General features: G+C 39.8%; 1 protein-coding gene across 3 annotated transcripts in view; it reads left to right on the forward strand.

Annotated features, from left to right (window-relative positions):
- itga7 (integrin, alpha 7) overlaps positions 1-26,489 on the forward strand; it is a 191,252-nt gene that overhangs the window by 47,886 nt on the left and 116,877 nt on the right. For all 3 annotated transcript variants that reach the window (XM_051672272.1, XM_051672273.1, XM_051672274.1), the window contains exons 6-10: positions 12,855-13,062; positions 15,088-15,281; positions 15,761-15,849; positions 23,675-23,802; positions 25,770-25,865. In XM_051672272.1, the coding sequence (XP_051528232.1) occupies positions 12,855-13,062; positions 15,088-15,281; positions 15,761-15,849; positions 23,675-23,802; positions 25,770-25,865 (715 nt within the window). The remainder of the gene's footprint in view (positions 1-12,854; positions 13,063-15,087; positions 15,282-15,760; positions 15,850-23,674; positions 23,803-25,769; positions 25,866-26,489) is intronic.

The following is a 26,489-nucleotide window of genomic DNA, read 5'->3' on the forward strand; positions in this document are numbered from 1 at the left end:
TGAATCCAAAAAGGCTTCGGCAGAAGCATGGTAAAATGCTGCTGCGGCAGTAAAGTGGGCCTCCTACGGGAGCAGAGTTAAGGCAATACTGTGGCAGTGGAGAAGAGGAGATGGAATAGTAAAAAGGGGGGGGTGCTCCTGCGGGAGCGGAGTTTAAACCACTGCTGCTGCAGTGGATTGAGTATTTGGGGGCATAGTGAAGGAGCTTCTGTGGGAGCGCTGCTGTGTTTCCATTGCTGTAGATGCACTTCTATGAAAGTATGGAACTTAGACATTGAAAGCACCTGTGGAGAAAATATTAACAACCATGTACACACATTTGGTTTGGGTGGGGCACTGTTGCTGTGGTATCGAGTAGGGCACAATATACTTCATTAGATTTATTAACATCTGTAGGGGAGCAAATGGTTAGTTAGGAATATACATATATAATATACATTTTTATACATCTGTAAGGGAAGCAAAAGTTTAGTTATGGAAAACGTGTCAATTACGTTCATATGCAGCTTTGAGGAAAACAAAAATTTGGTTAAAGGAATAGTTCACCCAAAAATGAAAATTTGCTGATAATTTACTACACTCAGGCCATCCAAGATGTATCTGAGTTTCTTTCTTCATCAATACAGAATTTAAGACTTTTAGGATTTCATTTCAGGCCTCCTCCTTTAAACAATGCAAGTGAATGTCCTCCATTTTTTGACGGTCCAAAATGCATATTTAGGGTGCATCAAAATAATTCACACGACTCCAGTCAACAAATAAAGTTCTTCTGAATGCAAACGATTGATTATTTTTAGAAACAAAACAATACTTATATACTTTTTAACTACAAATGTTCACTTCCTTAAATCTCTGTGACGAGATTTGAGAGGGATGACATAAGCTCATTGGTAAGGTCACGCGTCACGTGGAGGATGAATCAGGAAGCACGTCATTGTTTACATTGTTTTTTTTTTATTATTATTATTATTTGGAAATTATTTGTTTTTATTTTATATTGTTTTGAAATTGTTTTGGACTGGTTTGGTTTGTGAGCGGCACAAGTTTCTTTTGTAAACAATGACGTGCTTCCTGACTCCTTTTTTCCTTCCTGACTTCCTTTTGACTCCTTTTTTCAGCACGTTTGCACTGCTTTGTGGTGTGGTGCGAGTTTGTCACATGGTACGAAGGACACTGCAGTTGCAGCACCTGTACAGCACATTTGCGCTGCTTTGCGGTGTGGTGGGAATTTGTTGCATGACCCAAAATACGCCGCAGTTGTGGCACGTGGACAGCACATTTGTGCTGCCTAGTGAGGTTTTGAGCCGAAGGCAGAAGCACCGCAGTTGTGCTTTCTTAACTAAAATGGTTGCCATCTTTGGCTCCTCGACAGGTGAAGGTGAAGTCTTGGAAAGACACCTAGATACTTCCTGCTGGAAGTAATATTGGTGAGACCCTGCGGAAGGCGCAATTTCAGGCGTTGCTGTAGAAAAGACAAAATAATCATATTTAGGTGAAACTTTAGAAAAAATGTGCTAAGGAATACAGTACATCTTCATAAACAATGTTTAGCATAAAATGATCTGAGAAATAAGAGCTTTGGCTCTGTACTGCATACAGATATGTATGGACTTGCAGTTATCACTGAAGGATTCTCTTTAGGCCATTCGCACCTTAGGAGTATAACTGTCACCTGTAGTACAATATACATCTTGCATAGGAAATGCATCGCATAGCAATAGGTGTGAATTATCTAGGAATGCATTGAGTTGCAGCTCTGCACTACATACAGAAATGCAGGAGATATGTGCTGGGAAATACAGTACATCTTAATAAACAATGTGTAAAGCAGCATAAAATGATCTGATAAATAAGAGTTTTGGCTCTGTACTGCATGCAGATATGCAGGAGAAATGGACTTGCAATCATTACTGAAGGATACACTTATGGTCCTTAGGAGTATGACTGCCCCCTGCTGTACAATATAAATCAATAATGCTGAGAGCAATCGAGAAGCGTTGCAGGATGTTTATGAATGAGTTGGGACCTGCAGTGGTGTATCCAGGACATTTTTACTGGGGTGGCCAAGATGGGGCACAGACCTAGTGTGGGGTGGCGATACCGGGAGAACCTTTATGAATGGCACATGATCAAAATGTGTAAATATCGCATTGCTTTGCTTCAACATCTACACATGTAGAATAAATGCATTCTTAAACTCATGTTAGCATTCACTGAATTGTTTGTATTCAATATCAGACTGTTGTTTTGACATTTGACAGTTTTCTATTCCTGTTCTATTTCAACCTATTACAGTTTCTGGGAATCTCTGGTTATTTTAACATAACATCCATTTTTAAACCAGTAATTGTTTAGGAAAAGTCAGTTACACATTTTTAAGAGCTATTCTCATTGTAGAGAATTAATCTGCGTATAACATCAGGTATAGTGTATAATCATAAAAAGATACAAGTACAAGTGATAACTGATTGAGGCGCAATTCAATCAATCATGCAATCAATTATTCATACATTTATTAGCTATAATTGCACTGTCCAGCAGAAATATTGTTAAATTGGGTACAAATCAGTGTGTGAAATTGGCTACGAGGGCTTATAGGTGTCTGTCTGGAAACCCCAAAATTGCAGACTGAGCTCTGAATACAGTAAAAAACAAAACTCTATTTACAGTGTCTACTCAGGTTTATTTTCCACATGTTCTGATAGCTTCAATTACTTTGAATATTACCAAATAAAATAGTTAGTCAAATCATTTGCGGCATTTAAGTGCAATTTGCCCTGCCTCTGCATATTTAAAATGTCAAATAAGGTATAAAAACTTTGAAGATTTTATTGGTCTGACTGACCAATAATACACATAAAGAGCTCATAAATAACTCATGTAAAGATTTAAAGTACAGTCACAGCACAAACCCTTCCATTTCACACACAGGTTAGCCATATATATATAACTTTAGTTATTGAACTCTTTACACACCTCCATCATTAAATCAGAAAACATGGCATTTCATATTTCATGTCAATATAAAGATAACATGTTGAATGTGGTGTAGGGTCTAGCTTACTCTTTAACCTAGCTACTGTTAACAATGAAAAAATGTTTTCACATTCACATGGAAATTCGGGATAAATTAAACGTTAGATTAGATGAACATACCTCTCAAATAACAGCTTTCTTTTTGACCACAAATCGACGTCGTCAACTCATTGGAAGTTGGAGGTAGACGCTAGCTCGTGTCAGCTTCGTGCTTCTGACCGACCATTATACTCCAAACCTGGCACCCGCTGCCCGCAACCTGCGGCACCTGCCTGGCCACCCGTGGCCTGCCCCTCCCCCCACTGATCAAAGATCAGCTCACACAGCTTCAGTCCCACCACTACTATAATGGTCAGAAATATAAAACTGACCCTGGGTCAGTGTGGCTCTAAATCAACAAATGACCTGAGATGTCATCTTTGATTGACAGGTGTTTCTATTGGTTCTTCGTTCTTGTGTTGATGAACATGATGAACTACCAATCAGTTCTGGGGTGGCCACAGAGTGGCCAATGAGATTTCAGGGGTGGCCTAGGCCACCACAGGCCACCCCCTAAAATCGCCACTGGGGACCTGGTGCATAATCCGCCTCTTGCGGAGCCGAATTCGGCTAGTGTCTGTTTGGACAGAGGCCGTGTAGAACTGCAGTGTGCTGTGGAATGGTCAGAGCGAGTACTGCGCAGCAGGGTTAAAATGTCTGTGTTGGTTTGAAAAGAATTTGTCAATAGATTATCGGTCGATTGAAGGGAGTTCTGTGTTGCATGATGCCCCTGTGTTCAGAATTAAATAAATCATCCTTCGCAGGGCACTTTGGAGGGAGAAACAATCATGATATTCATGTTAGAAGATGAGGAACAATCGCTAAATAGAGCACGCCCCCTAAACAAGCTGCAGTGAGGTAATGAGGCTGATGGGCATCACCTGTGCGGCAGAACCTGATTAAACATGCTGGGGTTGAAATGGTGGATGGATTGAATAGTTAATCTTTGTTTTTCTCGCTTTCAAAAAATTGAGTTCTAATGGCATGAAGCCGGAACGGCGCCCATTCGCCGAGGCAGCTGGCACTGCTTTCCGGGTGGAAAGTTTAGATAAGAGAACATGAGCAGTCGTAGAGAGCTGTTTCACATTTTTAAGTGCAGGAGCAGCCTGTTTGCCGTGGCAACTTCACGCTATTAACTGCTTCGTCAAATGGAGCATAGAAAGACAGACAGGGTAAAAATATTTATATATTTATATATGGGACATTCTACCAGAAACGTACAATTCCACTTCTAAAAATCTTGAAAAAAAAAAAAAAAAAAATCAAATTCTTGAATCTGAACATTGAGTCATATGGAAGACATGTTAAACTATGAGAAACACATATCATGCCATCTCAGCATGTTTTTATGCTTGAATAAAATATATTGTTATACACATTTCACACCAAAATTTTCAGGCCCTGTCACAGACAAACTTGTATATGTTAGAATGGTTTCCTAATTATTATTTTTTTTGACACAAATAGTATTTTCTTATTGATCACATATCCCTGATTGTATCTAACATGGTATTGTAATTTCTATAAGAAATATAAGCAATGTTTTGTTCAAATGTAGTAGATGGAAAGCACAGAATAACTGCCAGGCACTCAAATAGTTTTAAAAAAACTAACTTTACATAGGAGATTTTACAAACACATAATGGTGGATACATACCCCAACTTCATCTACACAGTTAAAAAGATTAATTCATCGACATTTTCTCAGATAATACATTTTTATATCATAATATTTTGTGTGACAGGACTGACCGTGGCGTGACAGGGCTGACAGTGTTGTGACAGGACTAACTTGCAGGAAAAGATATGTTTGTGTTCTTTAATTATGTATTAGTAAACATTCCTATTTGAATTTCTTATTATGATTTTAATGTTAATGTAATATTAGACTAATATGGTAAAGTTCAGCCAATGACATATAATAAGGACCTAATTCATTAGAATATGACTGACAACTGATAGAGACCAAACATCTTTTTAATTCAGTAGATATATTTTATAATATTTCAATATAAATACATATTTTATTCAACAATTCATTAACAATTCTTTAAAAATTCATTTAACAACAACATGGCCAGATACAATAACTATAACAATAACAATAATGGCACAAACACAGACAGGAGTAAAAACAAAAACTACTGCTTGTACTACAGGTGTGCAGGTGTAATAACCAGTGGTGGAATGAAACAAATGACATCCTCGAATACATACTAGATCATGTCTTCTCTGGTGGGCCAGAAGAATTGGTTCTCTCCCACACGGTGCATGCATCTCACTTGCACCTGAACCTCATCAATGCGGGTGATGATGCCTGGGTAGAGGTCTCTGTCATATTGTATGACACACCACTTTTGAATGACTTCTGGACCCCATTCAATCTCTTCAGATATTGGTGTGCTTGGTGAGTTGAAGCTGAATGCCTTTGTGTTATAGCATGTGCACTGTAGAATCTTGTGTACAGTGCACACGCAGCTCACATCCTGGTACAACATCTGCCCAGGAGAGTTAGTGACAACCTGGTGTATTCTCATTGTTGATGGGACTTGGGGGATGCTGTCTGGCATGCCCTTCATTGCCCTGTCAATGGATGCTTCACTTATGTAGAACAGTTTAAGAGTGGTGCCTGTGTGCAACAAGGCCTCAAACATATCATATCCATTGCATTGTGAATGTCGTGGCTCACCAACCGAACTGCACTCCTCTTCAGAACACCTCCAACCCCATCTGGCACCCCTTTCCCTTGGCTGGCCTCAAAGAAATTCCATGTTCCATCTTGGAATCCCTTTTTGTAGAGGAGGGAGGTGAAGAGGTAGAAGTTCCCCTTCTGGCGGTACTGCGTACAAGGTCCATTGCTGAGGAAATGGACCACTGTGACAGCAGGGAAGAGGTTCTTTACATAGGACAGAATGGGGCTTAGATGTTCCCATATGGCTGGAGGCCCCTTTAGTCTATTTATTCGAATAATGTTTTACTATGGCATGCCTTAAATACATATTATATGCAATAAAGCTAATAAAAAGGAACAATGCCATTCATTTGTAAGGCCTTGTCACGGGGCTGTTAGGTCCTGTCACACAGGATTGTGACAGGGCCTGATGTGACAAGGCCTGACGGTCAGCCATTTTATCTGCCATTGCTCAGCCTGTTAATATGCTAACATCAAAATTGTTAGCATGCAAGCAAGGAAATTCTGTAACCTTTTTAGACATGTTTTGGATTTACAAAATGTCATTCTTTTCTGATATATTAGTGTGACAGGGCCTGACCCTTTAGCTCATCCTCCACAAAAAAATCAAAACAATCAAACATGCAAAACCAAGTTTAAAATCATACAATTCAATGACAGAACTCACCCTCTATCAATGTCAGCGTCACCTTGGTCAAATTATGTCACTTCCTCATAACCTTAAAGGCGTATTGCACACTTTTTATGTACTGTTTTATGTAAACGTGACAGGACAGGACAAAAACATGGGGACAGTTATAAAATACTATTTATTTATAGAATGTATGTATAATTTCATGTTTTTGATCAATTGATGTGAATGATAACGACTTAAGTTTTTGATTAATGGTGTTTTTTTTTTAAATAACAGTTTTTTCATAACAAAACAATGAAAGATGTAGCTGAAATTTGGCTGAGGACAGTCCATATTTCAGGATTTGTATTTTTCAAAAGTATTTTTAATAAATACAAAAAACATCTGAGAACCTAATGAATGACAAATTCCTTTACAGAACAACTCACAGAAATCAACCATCTAGTCAGTTTTAGAAATTTTTGCATTATACAAGTTTTATTCACTGTAACAATTCCAGGACAGATAATTTACGTTTCTGGTAGAATGTCCCATATATATATATATATATATATATATATATATATATATATATATATATATATATAAACACTTAACGTGGTAGCCGTCAATACTGCTAAAAACAAAGAACTGCTGTGGCAGCTTATGTTGAATAACGAGACTGTTTGGATGGAAGAGCTGTTCTGGTAGAGCTGAATGCTTTGGAGGGAAGTTGCATCCTATGATCCATCTGCCTGGGTCTGTTTGTGGGGAAATGGGTGGGGCCGAATGCCGGAAAGATTCTCATGTCAGGAGAGTTGTCACAGGAAGCAGGTAAGCAGCGGCTTATATACTCCTGCTCGTGGGCTGTGATTAGTCCGATTAAAATTAACATGCTCCTCCCGAACCTCTGTTAATTAACTCCATGTGGAGTGGAGTGCACTTGTGAAAATACACATTTATCATTTCATATAAATATGTTCATTACAAATATCATCAGCATAACAATTTGAGTACAAGGAGAAAAAAAGAGAGAGAGAGAGAGAGAGAGAGAGAGAGAGAGAGAGAGAGAGAAACAATATGAATTTCTGAATTTATTTGTATTTGTACATCCTCTTTTTCATTTAATGACAGCATGCACTCGAGCTGGCATGGACAAGATTATTAAGGAGTTAACAGTTAATTCCACAAATTTGCTTATTTGATTAGTGACCTTCAATAAATAGTGGATTTTGAAAAGTTTTAAAAATGTGCTGTAAAATGAAGAAATTCTGCACTATTTCTTCGTCACTAATCAAATTAAGTAAATTAGTGACACTGATCTTGTTAACTCTTTCTACAGATGGTCAGAATTTCTTGCTTCCATTGAAGCGCACAAGATACTCTTTGAAACATTCTCAAATCATGCTGTATAATATGATCAGGTGTTTTCATGCCAGCTCCAGTGCATGCTGTCATTAAAGAACATAACACATACAAAATACTAAGACATTCTCAAATGCATGTACATTGTTCAATTCAACTTTCAATTTAAAGTGTTATGCTGATAATTAGGGATGTGTGAAATGACTAATTTTACTGATGTTTATACGGACAATTTGTTGATTAGTTTAAAAAGTAAAACCCTAAACATAAAAAAACATACTGGGGTGAATTCACTAAGAATGAATGCGCCCGGTAAATGCGCTATTTATTAGCATAAACCCTCTGCGCTAGTTTAGGGCCCCATTCTCTGTAGAATTATGCAGATCAGCCAACAGTGCAAACACACCCACAAAATGTGTGAAGAATGCAATTTGCACACACAATTTCCGATCTTGCGGGCTATTTCTGAGTGCTATATAGTGGATGATGCAGCAGACCACCATGATCTGACACACTCTGCCGGGACTGTTCATCATTGCACTACTGTGATCCAGACACCTGAATCATCTCTTTAATATGCCGAGAGAATGCTTTACTGCACCACACATTTGGATATATGATATGTTATAACTCTGTTCTCATCATTTGATCATTATTTGATATGCTGATATGATCACTAGAAAATGTACACAAACATCTCTTTTAAACAGAATTTGCTTTACCGCCTGGTTTCATTTGGCGGTAATAGCACGCTGTAAAGTGTGCTGGGCAATTTTTGCAAATGAAGCGCAATCTATAATGAGCCTAATTTCGATAGAAAGAAGGTGTGTTTACATGGAAAGGAATGACAATAACTTCATTTATTAGTGCATTAGTGCACTGATAAATTCAAAGATGTCTCAGGAGATGATAACAAGTCACTTTAATAGCTTGATGGTGGAAAACATACCACAGGAGATGATTAGATCGAAACGCAAAAAACGAGGAAGGAGAGGTGGCATGCGGAACCGCCTGCGACTGAGATCATCCATTATCTTCAGTAACCTGCGCTCACTGAACAACAAAGTGGCTACAATATGATTGTACACAAGGTACTGTAACGAATTCCGTGAGGCATCTTTGTTATGCTTTACGGAGAGTTGGTTACAACCTACAATGCCTGGCTCTCTCTTCGATGTACCTGGATTCACCTTACTACGAGCAGACAGGGATAAAGATTTGGGTAAAAGTAAGGGCGGCAGGACGTGTGTGTACATAAACGATAAGTGGTGCCGTGTGTATTCGGTAAAATGCAAGATATGTGAAACAAATGTGAAAGTTCTAGGCATGACTTCAAGACCTTTTTATCTGCCAAGAGAATTTGGATGTATTTTGCTGTTTATATTATATGTTCCTCCCAGCGGCAACCCATCGCAGGCGGCCAGCTTGATAGCTGACTGTGTACATGAGCTGCAGCTCAGCTATACAGATGCACCTGTGATAGTGCTTGGGGACTTAAATCAATGCAGTCTGGAGTTTGTGTTACCGGGATTTGAACAATACTTAAGGACAGAAACAAGAAAAGACAATATTCTGGACAAATGTTTTGTGAATGTCAAGGAAGTTTATGTGTCTAGGTGTAGGCCACCAATACTGAATTCTGATCATAATGTGGTGTATATGATACCAATGTATAAGACCAAACTTAAAAGAGGCAAACTGGAAAAGAAAGTAATTAGATTGTGGTCGAATGAGAGTAGAGAAGAACTGAGAGCTTGTTTTGATTGGACAGATTGGGACATTTTTCATGAAGGTTCACTAGATGAAAGGACTACAGTAATAAATTATTATATACATTTTTGTGTACAGCTGGTTATACCTACAAAGGAGATTAAAGTTTATCCAAATAATAAATCATATGTGACCAAAGATATTAAGGAAGTTATGAATCAAAGGAAAGTAGCATTCACAAATAAGGACTTTAGAGTACTCAAACAGACAGAAAAAGAATTAAAAATCAAATTGAAGGAAGCAAAAAATCTCATAGACAGCGTTTAGAAGAAGGGTTAAAAATAATTAGAAGTTCTGGGATACCATGAAAACAATGACAGGATTGTCATCTTCAAACAAATCAGTCGTGACAGATAATGAATTTTGCTTTGCCAGTAAATTAAACACCGTTTTTACTAGATTTGAACCTACAGGTAATTATGTCAAATGTAATGAACCAGTCAACACAGTTGTACTTTCTCCTTCCGAGAGGATTGTTATTGATGTTGCAGATGTCGGGATGACATTTCAATCCACAAATAAGAGGAAAGCTGTTGGACCGGATGGATGTAGTCCGTGTCTCAAAGAATTTTGCATAAGAGCTGGCCCCAGTGTAGCAACCAATTTTTCAGGCTTCTATAGACACACATACTGTTCCTATCTTATGGAAAACTTCATACAGTGCATCCGGAAAGTATTCACAGCGCTTCACTTTTTCCACATTTTGTTATGTTACAGCCTTATTCCAAAATGGATTAAATTAATTATTTTCCTCAAAATTCTACAAACAATACCCCATAATGACAACATGAAAGAAGTTTGTTTGAAATCTTTGCAAATTTATTAAAAATAAAAAAACGAAACAAATCACATGTACATAAGTATTCACAGCCTTTGCCATGACACTCAAAATTTAGCTCAGGTGCATCCTGTTTCCACTGATCATCCTTGAGATGTTTCTACAACTTGGAGTCCACCTGTGGTAAATTCAGTTGATTGGACATGATTTGGAAAGGCACACACCTGTCTATATAAGGTCCCACAGTTAGTGCATGTCAGAGCACAAACCAAGCCATGAAGTCCAAGGAATTGTCTGTAGACCTCCGAGACAGGATTGTATCGAGGCACAGATCTGGGGAAGGGTACAGAAAAATTTCTGCAGCATTGAAGGTCCCAATGAGCACAGTGGCCTCCATCATCCGTAAATGGAAGAAGTTTGGAACCACCAGGACTCTTCCTAGAGCTGGCCGTCCGGCCAAACTGAGCGATCGGGGGAGAAGGGCCTTAGTCAGGGAGGTGACCAAGAACCCAATGGTCACTCTGACAGAGCTCCAGCATTTCTCTGTGGAGAGAGGAGAACCTTCCAGAAGATCAACCATCTCTGCAGCACTCCACCAATCAGGTCTGTATGGTAGAGTGGCCAGATGGAAGCCACTCCTCAGTAAAAGGCACATGACAACCTGCCTGGAGTTTGCCAAAAGGCACCTGAAGGACTCTCGGACCATCAGAAACAAATTGAACTCTTTGGCCTGAATGGCAAGCGTCATGTCTGGAGGAAACCAGGCACCGCTCATCACCTGGCCAATACCATCCTTAAAGTGAAGCATGGTGGTGGCAGCATCATGCTGTGGGGATGTTTTTCAGCGGCAGGAACTGAGAGACTAGTCAGGATCGAGGGAAAGATGAATGCAGCAATGTACAGAGACATCCTCGATGAAAACCTGCTCCAGAGCACTCTGGACCTCAGACTGGGGCGAAGGTTCATCTTCCAACAGGACAACGACCCTAAGCACACAGCCAAGATAACAAAGGAGTGGCTCCGGGACAACTCTGTGAATGTCCATGAGTGGCCCAGCTAGAGCCCAGACTTGAATCCGATTGAACATCTCTGGAGAGATCTGAAAATGGCTGTGTACCGACACTTCTCATCCAACCTGATGGAGCTTGAGAGATCCTGCAAAGAAGAATGGGAGAAACTGCCCAAAAAATTTGTAGCATCATACTCAAAAAGACTTGAGGCTGTAATTGGTGCCAAAGGTGCTTCAACGCTGGCCATGGCAGGCGTGGGCATTGACTCGTTGGCTGTGGTGGGCGTAGGCATTGGCTCGTTGGCAGTGGCAAGCATGGGCGTTGGCTCGTTGGCTGTGGCAGGCATGGGCGTTGGCTTGTTGGCCGTCTCCCCTATGGTGAATGGTGAACCACCCATCAGTAGCGCAAGGTCGATATACCGAGCAAGGTCGTCGGCACACCGACCGTCAGGCATCAAAGAGGAAATCAGCTCATTAAGCCCAAAACGGAAACAGTCTTTGAGGGCCACCTCATTAAAATCCACCCTGCAGGCCAGTGTGCAGAATTCCTCCACATAATCCTCCAGGGAACGACTCCCCTGGCGTAGACGAAGGAGCTGAACTACTGGGTTCATCTTGAGTATGGTCAGGTATTCTGTAACGATGCTGGCAAAGACAATGATGAAGATGATGACGATGAAGTGACGAACCCAAGTGCAGTTATTTCCAAATGTGAAAACCAGTAACCCTAATTATAAATGTGAACAAAACAAAACATAAACATGAACGACTTAACTAAACTTAACTTGACATGACATGACATGACATGACTATAGGCTTGACTTCACTAAAACATAACATGGCTTGATTTAATTTGACTATGGACTATGTTACATTAACAATACCTGACACTAGACAATGGCAAACATGAGGGCTTAAATACAAGGACATGGATAACAGGTAAACAAGACAGCCAATCACAAGACTAAACTATAAACAAGATAACATGACTAAATGAACTTAAACCAATGAAAAGACAAGACAATTAACAAAGTAATCAAACAATGAACCAATGAAAACCAGACACATGAACAGGGGAAACACATGACAAGATCACATGAGGGAACAGGAAATCACATGACATGACATGAACAGGATCTAAAATTGAAAATAAAAGACATGAAAACAAGAACAAAACACATAAACATGACAACCCTAAACTTTTGAACGGTAGTGTATATTCGGTCACGTAACAATGCCCATGTTCCCGAATGAAGTATGTCCAGAATCTATTCATACTAACCTGCATACCTAAAGAACGTACTTTTTTGCCAGCCGAGAAGTGTATCCTTCATTAAATATGGTACATACTCTGACAGAATGCAATTTCGGACACAGGGATTGTTTGAAGTTTGGACTGGTACTTGCTGCAGATGTTGTTCCTCATATTTAAGATTCTCACTAAAAAATTACTTAAGCCATGGGTTTGGAACAACATGTGAGTAAATTATGACAGAATTTTTATTTTAAAGTGAATTATTCCTTTAATCTTGAATATGTTTTATCTTCACAGGCTTCTCTGTGGACTCTGCTAAAGGTTTAATGAGTAAGTCTGAGCTGACGTTTGTGGCAGGAGCTCCACGAGCCAATCACACTGGAGCTGTAGTTTTGCTTCGCAAAGACAACGTCTACAGACTGATGCCAGACTTCATCCTGTGGGGGGAGGAACTGGCCTCGTCCTTTGGTTACTCTGTGGCCATTGCTGATCTGAACAGTGATGGGTAAGACACTTTACAGCAGTGGTTCTCAACTGGTTTTGTTTCCAAAATTTTCAGACAAAAGTGACAAAAATGTCCTTAACCTCTTCACACTTGCAACCAAACTGGTGTGATTACACTAGCCTGGGCTCAGAGGCATGCGACCAAAACAGTGTGATCTGCAGTCACGCTGCTGCTTACCTGGTGAGAACAACCGTTGCAGTTGTCTAAATAAAAATCTGCTTAAACAGTCTTTTTAAACATCACAATATTTTAATGTATATGTTACAAACATTCAAATAATCACAAAAATACTGGGACAAAGTTTAAAGCCATTACTGTTTGAACTGGCTGTTTTGGTGCGGCAATGTTTTCTGACGTCAAACAAAGAAGGTTGCATAAACATAAACTAGTTATGGTGCATTCCAGACAACTCAGAACTCTGAATTTTCCCACCTCCTTCTTAATGACTGGAATGCCGCTTGAAGTCGGACATTCTGACTTGTGAAATGGGGGTTGATCGATCAACCTGCGACCTCAGCAAGAAGCATCATTTGATGTCATCACTAGATGCTGAAAGTTGATTTGTCAATGGCGGCCAGGTTTTTAAGACTGTGCTCAAAGAAGTTGATGGCACCTTGGACAAAGACAATGCATTTCAAGTCAATTTTCACTAGCAAGTGAAGCAATTTGCTGAAGGCCTTGCATGTAAGAGTTTTGCATGCAGATGAATTCTGTACACATTGTGCAGATTGCTGGTTTTTGCCCTTATAAAGTGACTTCCTACATTTCAAAAGTAAGGTAGAGGTCTGCCTCTGTCCAGTGAAAATAATTTTTTCACTGTATGGCCTATCTTGTGAAAGGAACTGCAAATCCTGTTCACTTTGCCAAAGGGTTGTTTGCTAAGTTTTCCTGGAGTTTCAGGTTTTGCATGGCACTCTACTACTTCTTCAACACCTTTCGACTCCATTATGGTGCTGCATCAAAACCACAAACTGAAATAGGCACACCTTCCTTAGCTGTGGCACAAGCTTCCTCTGTACTAAAAGTTACAGAATCATAATAGCAGGTCACCTCCTCTAAGAAACAATCATGCTTTTTTTCCCCATCGCTGTGAAGCGTTTTGGTAGAAATGAGCTCTTGCACTAGCTTAGCCATAAGATCTGCAATAAGTTATTTTTGTTACCCACAATCCCTTGTGCTTGAATTGCACTTGGTAGAAAAACTGTAGAGTTTGAATGGATGCACAGCCTTTAACATCAACAACAAAAGCTATGGGAAACATTTTCTCTTCCCTTTTAAATATTTTATTTATTTATTTTACTGTTCTTTCTCTGTTGTCTGTGACCTGATCAGAACAGACATTAGACCCACCATTGCTTCACATGCCACTGTCTAAAGCAGAGATGCCCAAACTAGGCATCTCTGCTTTAGATTTGGCCCGCCTTGAAGTATATAACGAGTGAAAAAAAATGCTATTGACGCAGCTTTTCATTGCATTAATTTAGCAGATTGGAGTAATTTTTTTTTTTATTATTTTTTTTTTGTATAATGAAATCATAAAGGAGGGGAACAAGGGCAACTTTAATATTTTATTGTAATACAGTTTGCAGAGCCTGAAATTCGACTAATAATTCCCGCAATTTCCACGTTCATTTTGCGGGAAATTCTCGCACACTTTTATTCACTTTACAGTGCATCTGCGAATTAGTAAACCAATAGATGTAGATGAACAAATCAAATCAATGAACTTGTTTTTGTATCAAACTGTAATTCAAGAAGCTGCACGAATAAATCCGCTGTCTCTCCCTCCCTCTCTCTCTTGCAGCTGTCAGCAGTGTCAGAAGTGTAAGCGCGCGAAGTGAAAAAGTGCTTTATCGCATAGTTACTGAATTTAAGATGTTACAGATGTATAAACCTTTCTAAAACTGTTAATTCAACATGCAAATGGCGTCATACCACATCTCCGTAAGCGAGCGACGCAACCTCTGGTCTAAAGCTATGAATCTGATGTGCTGAATATCTGACATGATGATTTATGGTCTACAGTTGGACAGATCTTCTAGTGGGGGCTCCAAACTTCTTTGATCGTAAAGCAGAGATCGGGGGTGCAGTATATGTGTTTTTGAATCCAGCCAGTCACTGGGAAAAGGCTCGACCGATCCGACTCAATGGAACATACGACTCTATGTTTGGAATGACCGTCAGCAGCATTGGAGATCTCGACCGGGACGGTTACGACGGTAAGAACAACAACATCCACATGTTTCTCATAGTCCAGTTGAAAATGTGTGGCCACATGTGTGACATAACTTTATGCAAATATGTGGCGACTACCAGTTGAGAATGCATACAGTGAAGCTCACGTGATTCTCCGCCTGATACAGTTGGATACTGCAGTCAAATAGGAACGACTACTGACAACCAACTGTACAGCAGCTTGGTGACCTCCAGGATTTACATTACTGTCAGTGTGAACACACCTTTATACAGTGTAGTTCATGGTTGCAAATCTCAAGCAGATTATATTGAACTCTCTACTTGTTAGATTCTACTAACATTAATAGGCAATACTAAATTTTGCTTACAAGGACTTTTAATTTACACTTCTCAAGCAATTGTACATTTCTTTAAGTCCATGTTACAGTTACATATTTTCCTCTAAAACAATATTCTGCATTGTTTTATGAATCTGATGCATTGAATGTCTTTGTTTTCACAGATATTTGTGTTGGAGCCCCATTTGATGGTGATGGGAAAGTTTTCATTTACCGTGGTTCTCCGTCTGGCATTGACACCAAACCCTCTCAGGCAAACTTCTTCACACACAACATACAATGACCCAGCTCAATTAATACAACATTGTCTTAGCACCTACATTTTTTTGCAGCACAAGAAGTTTCTTGTCTCTACTGAGTAGCACCACCAGAAAATCATGTGCTTGTTCAAGATTTAATTTCAGATCTACTGGCATTAACTTGGAGTTGCTCCTCCCTTTGCTGCTATAACAGCTTTCCCTCTTCTGGTTAAGCATTCCACTAAATGTTGAACATGGCTTTGTGGATTTGCTATCATTCAGACACAAGAATATCAGTGAGGTCAGACACTGATGTTGGGTGATGGGGGCTGACACACAGTCAGCCTTCCAATTGATTTACATTTAGTCATTTTGCAGATTCTTTTATCCAAAGCGATTTTCAAATAAGGAACATAGCAAGCAATTTGTCATGCAAAAGTCAACAATATCTACAGTATTGCACTGCCAAGTTCCAAAAGTAGCTAGTGTAGTATAGAATCTAGAGCAGAAGAAAGGGAATTTTAATTTTTTATTATTTTTTAATTTTTTATTTAATTCACTGCAAAAGTGTTCAGGTCTTCAGTCGGTTGCAAGAAACCCCTTGGGTTTCCATATGCTTTTGACCAAATAGTGTGTCACAGAATCTTTGCAGGAGTAACTCAGACATACATTGTACAGTTGTAAGCGGCAAAGCCATGAGGACATATTGTGTTTGGAATACCAATGCTTGGAACAGTTTAAGAGGGTTTTCCAATCAACTTGAATACACAAATTTGCCTTGCTCTTGCTCTTGATTTAAGTTTTTATTTTTTTATTCTTTTTTTTATATATATATAGAATTGGCATTACTTTGGTTTTATCAGTTTTAAGACATTCAGTTGTTCCAGTGCGGGCTGTACGTAAGCAGGGTATGTCAAAACTGGTGGTGAGATAAACCTGAGCCCCATTAGCATAGCTGGGATGATAGAAGAGGAAGCATGTAGATTATGAGAAGAAAAGATAGAATCCTGAGGGAGACCTCATGTGAGGAAAACAGTGAAAGATTTTTATTTTGTACAAATATGGAATCTTCTTTGGCAGTATGTTAGGAAGTAAATCAGAAAAGGTCTATGCCAGTGATACCAATGGAGAGAGTTGAGCAAAGACAAAGGATCTGTTCCAAAACCTAGTGAACTTCCTTCAGAGACAATATTTTAAGACGGGAAGGCTGTTCCAAAAGGTAGGTATCTTAATTATGCTGCCTCATAAGATATCTAGTTTGGGTCAGATTTTAAAGGTGCACTAAGTCTTTGCTTATTAAAAAAGTTTTACAGAAAGACCTGAATGGCATTGTTTAGAAATATGTTGAAAATTATGTACACTAACATGAGATGAAGACTCCAGTCATATCAGAAACCTAATAATAAATAAATAAATTAAAGTTTACATGGAGCGGGTCTCCCCCACATGGGCTCTGCCATCTTGACAGCACATGACATTGTGTCATGCAATTGACTGAGTTACTATCACTAATAATGACAATAATAATATGTTCACTTTATAAACATATTATATTATATACCACCCTGCAAAGGGTGGTGCGAACTGCCAGACACATCATCGGAGGTGAGTTTCCCTCCCTCCAGAACATATACACCAGGCGGTGTGTGAAAAAAGCTCGGAGGATCATCAGAGACTCCAGCCACCCGAGCCATGGGCTGCTCTCACTGCTACCATCAGGCAGGCGGTATCGCAGCATCAGGACCCGCACCAGCCGACTTCATGACAGCTTCTTCCCCCAAGCAATCAGACTTTTGAACTCTTGATCTCTCACGATCAATATACATCAGCACTGCACTTTATTAATCTTATTATCTCACACTGGACTGACATAAATGATATTCTCTTAACAACACACTGGCAACTGACTATCAACCGACAGCCTGAATGTCAATACAGTAAAATACAACCTACTGCACATTTTATATATAATATATATACTATTTTTTATTGTATAATGTGTATTCTATATTGTGTGTATTGTATAATGTACATTGTATGTTATTATTTGTATATTGTGTTGTGTATAATTATGTGTACATTAGATTTTAAATTGTGTTGTGTAAATTTAATGTTTATTGTAGATTGGTATATGTCTCATCACTGTCACGACTACTATGTTGCTCGGAACTGGACCCAAGAATTTCACACACTATTGCACTTGTGTATATGGTTGTGCGACAATAAAAGTGATTTGATTTGATTTGATTATATAGTGCTTTCAGCCAATGCTCAAACATAAAAGTACATGTAAAAAAAAAAAAACCAAGCAAACCAAATAATATAACAAACACAATATAATTACTACAAACAACACCAGAGCCCGAGTCAACAGAATAGTTGCGGGCGTGACGTCTGGGCCTGCTGGGGTTGCAGGAATCTGGGGCACTTCCGGGATCAATGCCCGGTGATGGAGCTGGGGACGGTGGTCCAGATCCCCGACACCCCGCAGGCTGCCCCCGACCGAGCCGGAGCGTACCAGATACCAGTAAGAATCAAGGGGGGTACTCACCAAGCATTGCTGGACACAGGTTGTAATCAAACCACGGTCCACCAATGCTTGGTTCAACGTGAGGTGATACGCACCAGTGTCTACTACCCGCAGACAGATGGCCTGGTGGAGCGTTTTAATAAAACCCTTAAGAACATGATTCGTAAGTTCGTGCACGAGGATGCTAGGAATTAGGATAAATGGCTCAACTCCCTGTTATTTGCAGTATGAGAGGTTCCGCAAGCCTCCACTGGATTTTCCCCATTCAAGCTGCTGTATGGGCGGCGCCCGCGTGGGGTGCTTGACGTCATCTGCGAAGCCTGGGAGGAGGGACCTTCAGATAGCAAGAATGAAATTCAGTACATTCTTGATCTTAGAGCAAAACTCCACACCTTGGGACAACTAACACAGGAGAATTTGCTCCAAGCTCAAGAACGGCAGAGCCGACTGTATAACAGGGGTGCTTGACTGCAGAAATTCGCACCGGGAGATAAGGTGTTACTACCCATGTCGAGCTCCAAATTACTCGCAAGGCAAGGACCCTTTGAGGTCACACGACGAGTGGGGGATCTCGATTATGAGGTAAAGTGAACCGATAGAGGGGGCGCACGTCAAATATATCACCTCAACCTTGTGAAATTGTGGAGGGAGGTGGTCCCTGTGATGTTGGCTATGGTAGTTCCAGAGAGGGCGGCACTCGGGCCGGAGGTGAATACAAAACCTAATCATAACACCCCGGTCACTTACAGAGACCACCTCTCACCATACCAGCTCGCATGGGTTGCCAACTTGCAACAAGAATTTGCAGACGTGTTGTCCCCTCTACCGGGTCGTACGAACCTCATCCAGCACCACATCGAGACCGAACCAGGAGTGGTGGTACGTAACTGTCCCTATCGTTTGCCCGAACACAAAAAGAAAATAGTTTGGGAGGAATTGGATGCGATGCTTGATATGGGGTAATACAGGAATCCCACAGCGATTGGTCCAGCCTGGTTGTTTCTGGTACCTAAGAGCGACAGGTCTGTACGGTTCTGTGTGGATAATAGAAAAGTCAACGTGGTGTCTAAATTTGATGCGTACCCGATGCCCCACGTTGATGAGTTGCTCGATCGGTTAGGTACTGCTTGATTTTATTAGACATTGGATTTGACAAAGGGTTATTAGCAGATCCCCTTGACACCAATTTCCCGTGAAAAAACAGCCTTCTCCACGCCATTTGGATTGCACCAATTTGTGATGCTTCCGTTCGGTTTGTTTAAGGCCCCGGCCACGTTTCAGCGTCTCATGGACCGAATCCTCAGACCACATACGGCTTACGCCACTGCCTATCTAGACGATATTATAATTTACAGTAATGATTGGCAGCGGCACATGCAGCATCTGTGGGCGGTCCCGAGATCGCTGCGGTGGGCGGGACTCACAGCAAACCCCAAGAAGTGCACGATTGGGCGGGTGGAGGTACGGTATCTGGGGTTCCACTTGGGTCATGGGCAGGTGCGTCCCCAAATTGACAAGACTGCGGCAATTGCGACCTGCCCACGACCCAAGACCAAAAAGGGGGTGAGACAGTTCCTGGGGCTGGGTGGCTATTACAGGAGGTTTGTATCTAATTATTCAGACGTCACCAGCCCGCTAACTGATCTCACTAAAAAGGGGGCTCCAGACCTGGTCCAGAGGACGGAGCAGTGCCAACAGGCGTTCATGCAAATTAAAGCCGCACTTTGCGGGGGGACACTTTTGCATGCACCCAATTTCTCTCTTCCTTTCCTATTACAGACGGACGCTTCAGACAGAGGACTGGGGGATGTACTCTCGCAGGTGGTGGAGGGGGAGGAATGCCCAGTGCTGTACATCAGCTGCAAGCTGTCCTTGAGTACAGTACTGTGGAGAAGGAGTGTCTGGCCATCAAGTGGGTGGTCCTCACCCTCCGCTACTACCTGCTGGGGCGGGCCTTCACCCTCTGCTCGGACCATGCCGCACTCCAATGGCTCCACCGCATGAAGGATACCAACACGTGGATCACCTGTTGGTATCTGGCTCTCCAGCCCTTTAAATTCAAGGTGGTCTACAGACCGGGGGCGCAGACGGCTGTCGCCGACTTCCTTTCCAGAAATGGGGGAGGGGGAGTGGTAGACAGGCCGGATGGCTCCCCAGCCTGAGTCGGGCAGTGGGGTATGTGGCAGCGGGGGCATGGTCGAGCACCCGTCCGTAGAGAGAGAAAGTGGTAAGGGTGCTTACACCTGAGCTAAATTATGTCTAACACCTGTCTCTAATTCCAGTGAGTTTGGGGAAAGCGGCATATAAACAGCCACGCCGCCGCCAGAAGAGAGAGAGAGAGAGAGTCTGGCATGAGAGTCTCACAGTGAAGCTACAGAGTTCGTGACGCTACAGAGTTGTGAAAAAGACTTTGTGATGATTAAGAGGTTGTGACTAGGAGCCTGTGATGCTAAAGAGTTTGTTAAGCTGAAGAAGTTACTGTGCCAGTTGTGACTGTGTTATCCCTAAGTTTGTGATTAAAAGCTCACCTGAGACCTGAACCTTCCTGTCCCAGTGACCTCATTCCCTCACAGTACCCTAAAACAACAAATACTACTGGGACCAATGGGATGAGTAAGAGCAAGCTAAAATCTTGAGATGGATATAGGCTCTGTCTCATTCGGAAGGCTGCGTGCTAGGTAGGACACGTCCTTTGAAGGCTGCAGTATATCGAGCGTCCTCCTTTAAACAAGTCTCGTTTAAACGAGACGGCCTTCGTAGGACAAACGGAAACTGAATGTAACATGGTTGCTGTGACAGCACGCCTCTTTTTAACAAGCACGAATGCTTTGAGTGAGAAGGGAACAAAGTCCCTTTGGAAGGAAATGTATGAGGTAAATTTTAGGAGAGTTATAAAAATGGAAAGAGAAAAGAAAATAGATTTTACAGGTCTAATATTTTATTTTAATTATATATTATTATAATTATACATATTATATACTCTGCACCCATCTACTGAGGTACTTCAACTTGGGAATTAACATTTATAAAAAATAAAAAAAAATTGACATTTCCATTGAAGCAAAGAATTGTGGGTTGTGAGTGCCCAGGAAGGATACACCTCATGCATCCTCCGAATTCCTATGAAAGAAGGTCGCATTCGAAGTGTCCTACTCGCTTTTATGAAACGAGACAGCCTCCATGATGTATGCGACCGACAAATGTGACCTCCGGAGGATGCATCCTTCCAAACGAGACACAGCCATAGCTGCATGTGTCACTGGTCCTACTTGACCTGCCCCAAGTGGTATTTGAACCGCAGATCCCCGGCATGGGAGTCGGACGCGCTAGCAAGGAAGCTGTAAAAGCCATGGCCTCTAGCCTCGGCCAGGAGAGTGAGGTTTACACATGGCACAGCTATCACATACCCGCTGGCTACCATTACACAGGCAGTACTCCGAAAAGGGGCAGGAGCTCCAAACTGCCATTAAAGATATAGGGAGCCCCATACCCAACCCTTTCCCTAACCTTAACTGTGAGTGGAAGTGATGCCCCCTTTTGGAGTTGGTGCAACCCCCTTTTTGAGGAACCCCACCCTCTTTTGGAGATTCCGCCCCTATTTGGAGGTCTCCGGCCTGCAGCTATACCTACTGAAAATTTTACTGTGTGCACCTTTGAGGCAGCATTGTATGTTTCCCTCCCCAGGTAGGCGATCCCAGAATGCACCACGATAAGCTCGGTGGAAAAATAAATGCAAGATGATGGATGCAAGATAAATTTTGATTATAAATATATTCATAATCCATTCAATAAAAAGTGGCAATTAAAAAAAATGTATATCATAGAAAACTGACTATTTACCCAAAATGTGTACTATGCGTATTTATGCTCATTAGAGTATCGCGTTGTTCCTCTTGCTTCACCTGTATTGAAATCAGTTGCGAGTCGAATAGGGATGGGCGGATCAATACTAAAGTATCGATACTTCCGATACTGATGTGGTATCAAGAATATCGATATTGATTCGGAAGTTGTTTTTTTTAACAAGTGATCTTATTATTTAGATTACATGAATATTAATGCATCTCGTAAGCTTAAAGTGGAAAAAAATAATTATATTACCGAATTGTTGCATGGCACCGGAACTATTTTTTCTTCTGCTGATCTTGATGCACCAGAAATGCTAAAATACACTAGACAGCGCTCACCCTTTCAGTCATAGTGCTCGTTCAAAGAGGGAGCAGTGCTTTCCTGAGGTAATGACAGAAAATCAACATCTGGAGTTATTCACACTAAGTAATGACAAACCTAGACATGACGTATTATAATGGGCTTGTGACAGTTTTTACAGGTTTATTTAAATTCAGAGTTGTTAAAACATTGATAATGATCTTTAATCCTAATTAATAAATGATACCCTTACCATGGATTTACTGTAGTAATATTGTATTAACCATGACTAGTAACCACAACTGTAGTAACCATGTTTTTTTTTTTTTTTGGCAGTAACCAAGGTTTTGATACAATTAGCCATTGGTTTTACAACAGCATTGCTGTATTATCCATATTGTAACTTGGTTTTAGTAACAGTAACCATATAATAATATCTATGGTTAATTTTGAGGTTTGATATGTGGCTTATACTAACACATTTTTAAAGGGTAAACAAAGCAGCCTAATAATTTTAGGCCCATAAATATAAAAAAAATAATAAAGTAATAATAAAGTTACCACTTTTATTCAAAGAATTCATACAAATTAAATTTAATATCGGTATCGGTATTGGTATTGGTAACGATATCGGCGATATTGGCCTAAAAGAACTTGGTATCGGATCGAAAAGAAAATAAGTGGTATCGCCCATCCCTAGAGTCGAGTCTTCCATGTGCTGTGTGTGACGAGTGTTATTTGAATGATGCACGGAGCTGCCGCCTATGTAGCGCATTCCAAATCGCACTCTGATGAGGCTCCATTTCAGTAAGGATGCTACCATAGAAGACAGCTGCCTACGTAGGCAGGAAACAGCAAGGCAGCTCGCTAAGTTTTGGAACATATTCTATATCATGACAAACTAAATCAAAAGCAGAGAAGGTCGCTTACAGTGAATAGAACATGGCAGAGACTAGATATTGATTTATCAAGTGTGAATTGACGGCAGAAATATCACATACAAACAGATAATATGTATAACTAGAATGTACTGTAAGTTTCTTCTTATGCGTACAGAGATTCTTCATTTAACAGTAACAATAACCTGGTATCACAACATTTGAATTTCTATTAGTATTATTATTTATTTTAAATGGCTGTATATTTGTCGTCACATGAAGGTTTTGGATGGACTGAATGCTGGAGTGAAGCGACTGGGCTATTCTATATCAGGAGGACTAGATGTTGATGGAAATTTTTACCCAGATCTTGCTGTCGGATCCCTCAGTGATCAAGTTGTGCTTTACAGGTAAGATCTGAAAGTAAGTTTCACACTAGCCTGTTTGTCTCTACGACATAACTGTAGAAATGTACACTAGACCTGTGTGTGTGTATAAAAGTACATGTTTGATTACTAAATGGCAAATATGTAAAAAAGTATGTGAAACATCTTATTAGTCAGAGAGGTAAACTAAATACTTAAACTTTTAGGATTCATTGAACATAATTACAAGCCATTCCAGTAGTTAAGGCCTTTTCATACCAAACACAAATTTGAGCACATTTTCTCAGTGTAATGTAGATTTTGAATAGAAACAATAGATTCCTATGGAGCCATTCACACCTGGAGCAAATGTTTTTTTTTTTTTTTTTTACGTGAGTATTTATTTATTTTTCTCATCCGGTTATGAATGCTCTGACCACTGAAATATGAGCTTTGGTTCACTGCTGCTGCTGTAGTTACCAAAACCAGTGCATCTGGTGACAATAAAGCAAAGAAAGCTGTTTTCGCCACTGACATTAAACGCTGAAGTAACTCGAAGAAGAAATCCTGAACCAGCAGTGAGGATGTGTATTTTTTATTTTTTCATTTATTTTTTTGCTTCAAATGCCTTATAAACAAAAATGTCTTTTCTCATATGGGTTCTCTTAACATGTAAATTATACCGTGGAATTTGGGTCTTCCATCCCCTTTAAAAAACCCAATGAAACGTGGATTGTCTTCATAATGCATTTCATATTGCTGCATTTTTGTCTTGGCATTTAATCTTACATGCGTGATCTTCACAATAATATATATATATATATATATTGCAGCATCTTTGCCTTTGTATCACTTTTTAATAAACAACTTAGTTTTTCTTAACCAATTATATTAATACTATTGCTGTGACTTACAGTGTACTCAGCTATATATATCTTTGTATTAAAGGGCCTTTGTAAACCAAAAAAGTGGTGGTTTCTTCTCAAAATTATATAATCGTTGTTGCTGTGCTGTCCTTTACAGTCATTAACAGCTGTGCTGTCATTACAGTTTTAAAGTATCTAATAATGGGTCAGACTGAAGAAGGGGTTTATTGGTTGGAGTTGTTTTGGAGTTGTTTTCTATTGCTTTGAAATTATGCAGACTCTAGGGGTGTTATATTATCATGTTTAATTCATAACATGCAGGGTTTTGAACAAAAGTAAATAACACAAGTAGATCTGCATGGCAAAGACATACCCAGATAGCACACCTCAGAAATGTCTGTTTTAGATCTTTTCATCTGGAAAGCATCATAAACTAATTAACATCTGCTAAACATCTTAAAAATATCAGATTTACAAATATTCTTAATCACAAATGTCTCAAATACATCTGCTGAATAGACGTATTGCAGATGAGCAAACAAACTAAAAAATACCTCTTCCAGATGTAAGCATACACATCAAATAGATGTCTGGGTGATGTTCGTATGCTATCAGGGTATTATCAGTTTTGTTCCAGCTGCTAACATTTGTTTGAACAGTTAATATTTTATTTCCACTAGATCATATCTAATCGCTCCTCAGACTGTGGTGTAGCCAATACATGTTTAGTTAACTTGTCCTGCAGGTGAATTTAAATAGTCTGTAAAAGTGGCTCGATTTTTTTTTTTCTTTCTTGTTAAGCAAATCAATGACAAACTCGTCATCACTTCTGCAGCTTGTGGATAAATTAGTTGTATTTTTTCATTCGGCTTGCTTGAGAACTCTGTTGTCTCTCATACTGTGATTCAATGAACTTGTTAAGTAGTTCTTCTATCTCATCCATGACAAATGGGGGGCAGAACAGCTGAAAGGTGCATTGCCACTTAATGTACCAGAGTAAAAATAACTGTCGATCAGCACCACCTATTGTAGGGACGTGGATTCTTTGGCTATTTTTCTCTAATTATCTCATCACCTCCACTGTGAAAAGGCCTTTACTATGATATACAACATCATCTGTGACTCTTATTGGTTATTCATTTATAGGTCTCGTCCAGTGGTCCATGTGATTAGAGATATCTCCATTGAGCCTCAGTATATTGACATTACTCAACACAACTGCCAGGGTCAAGATGGTGTTTGGTAAGTTGAAATTACTTTACATATGCATTTTATACAAATTCATTTAACCCTTAAATGCATACTTCGTGTCTTTAGAGACCCGGGACCTCATTCCACCCCCTGTACCTCATCAATTTTTTGGAGTTGTGCCCATACCTCTTTAGTATTCATCAATCTATCTCTTATAAATAGTGTGACACACAAAAAATGCCAAATAAAATAAAATAAAAAATATATATATATATATATATATATATATATATATATATATATATATATATATATTATATTATATTATATTATATAATAGTTTAAGTACCAAAAGTGTATAGGGTCTCAAGGTATGTAAGCACTTCCATAAATTATATATTTTTAATATTACTATTACAGGATATCTATTTCTTTGTGTATTACAAGAGAAATGAGTACTATATTCATACAAATAAATACTGCATCAGGTTGACTTTCTGTGCAACAATAAATTATCAACAATGGTGAATTATCTGTATTTTACATACATAATGTACATGTTATTTCTTACTCAAGGTGGCACTGATGTTTCAGTAATCGATTTGATTTACATTTCACATTGCTATTTGACGAAGAAACAACATCAAAGTAATAGCAAGTACAACACATGAACAG

Source organism: Myxocyprinus asiaticus, chromosome 35 (assembly GCF_019703515.2).
Source record: "Myxocyprinus asiaticus isolate MX2 ecotype Aquarium Trade chromosome 35, UBuf_Myxa_2, whole genome shotgun sequence".
Lineage (NCBI taxonomy): Eukaryota > Metazoa > Chordata > Actinopteri > Cypriniformes > Catostomidae > Myxocyprinus > Myxocyprinus asiaticus.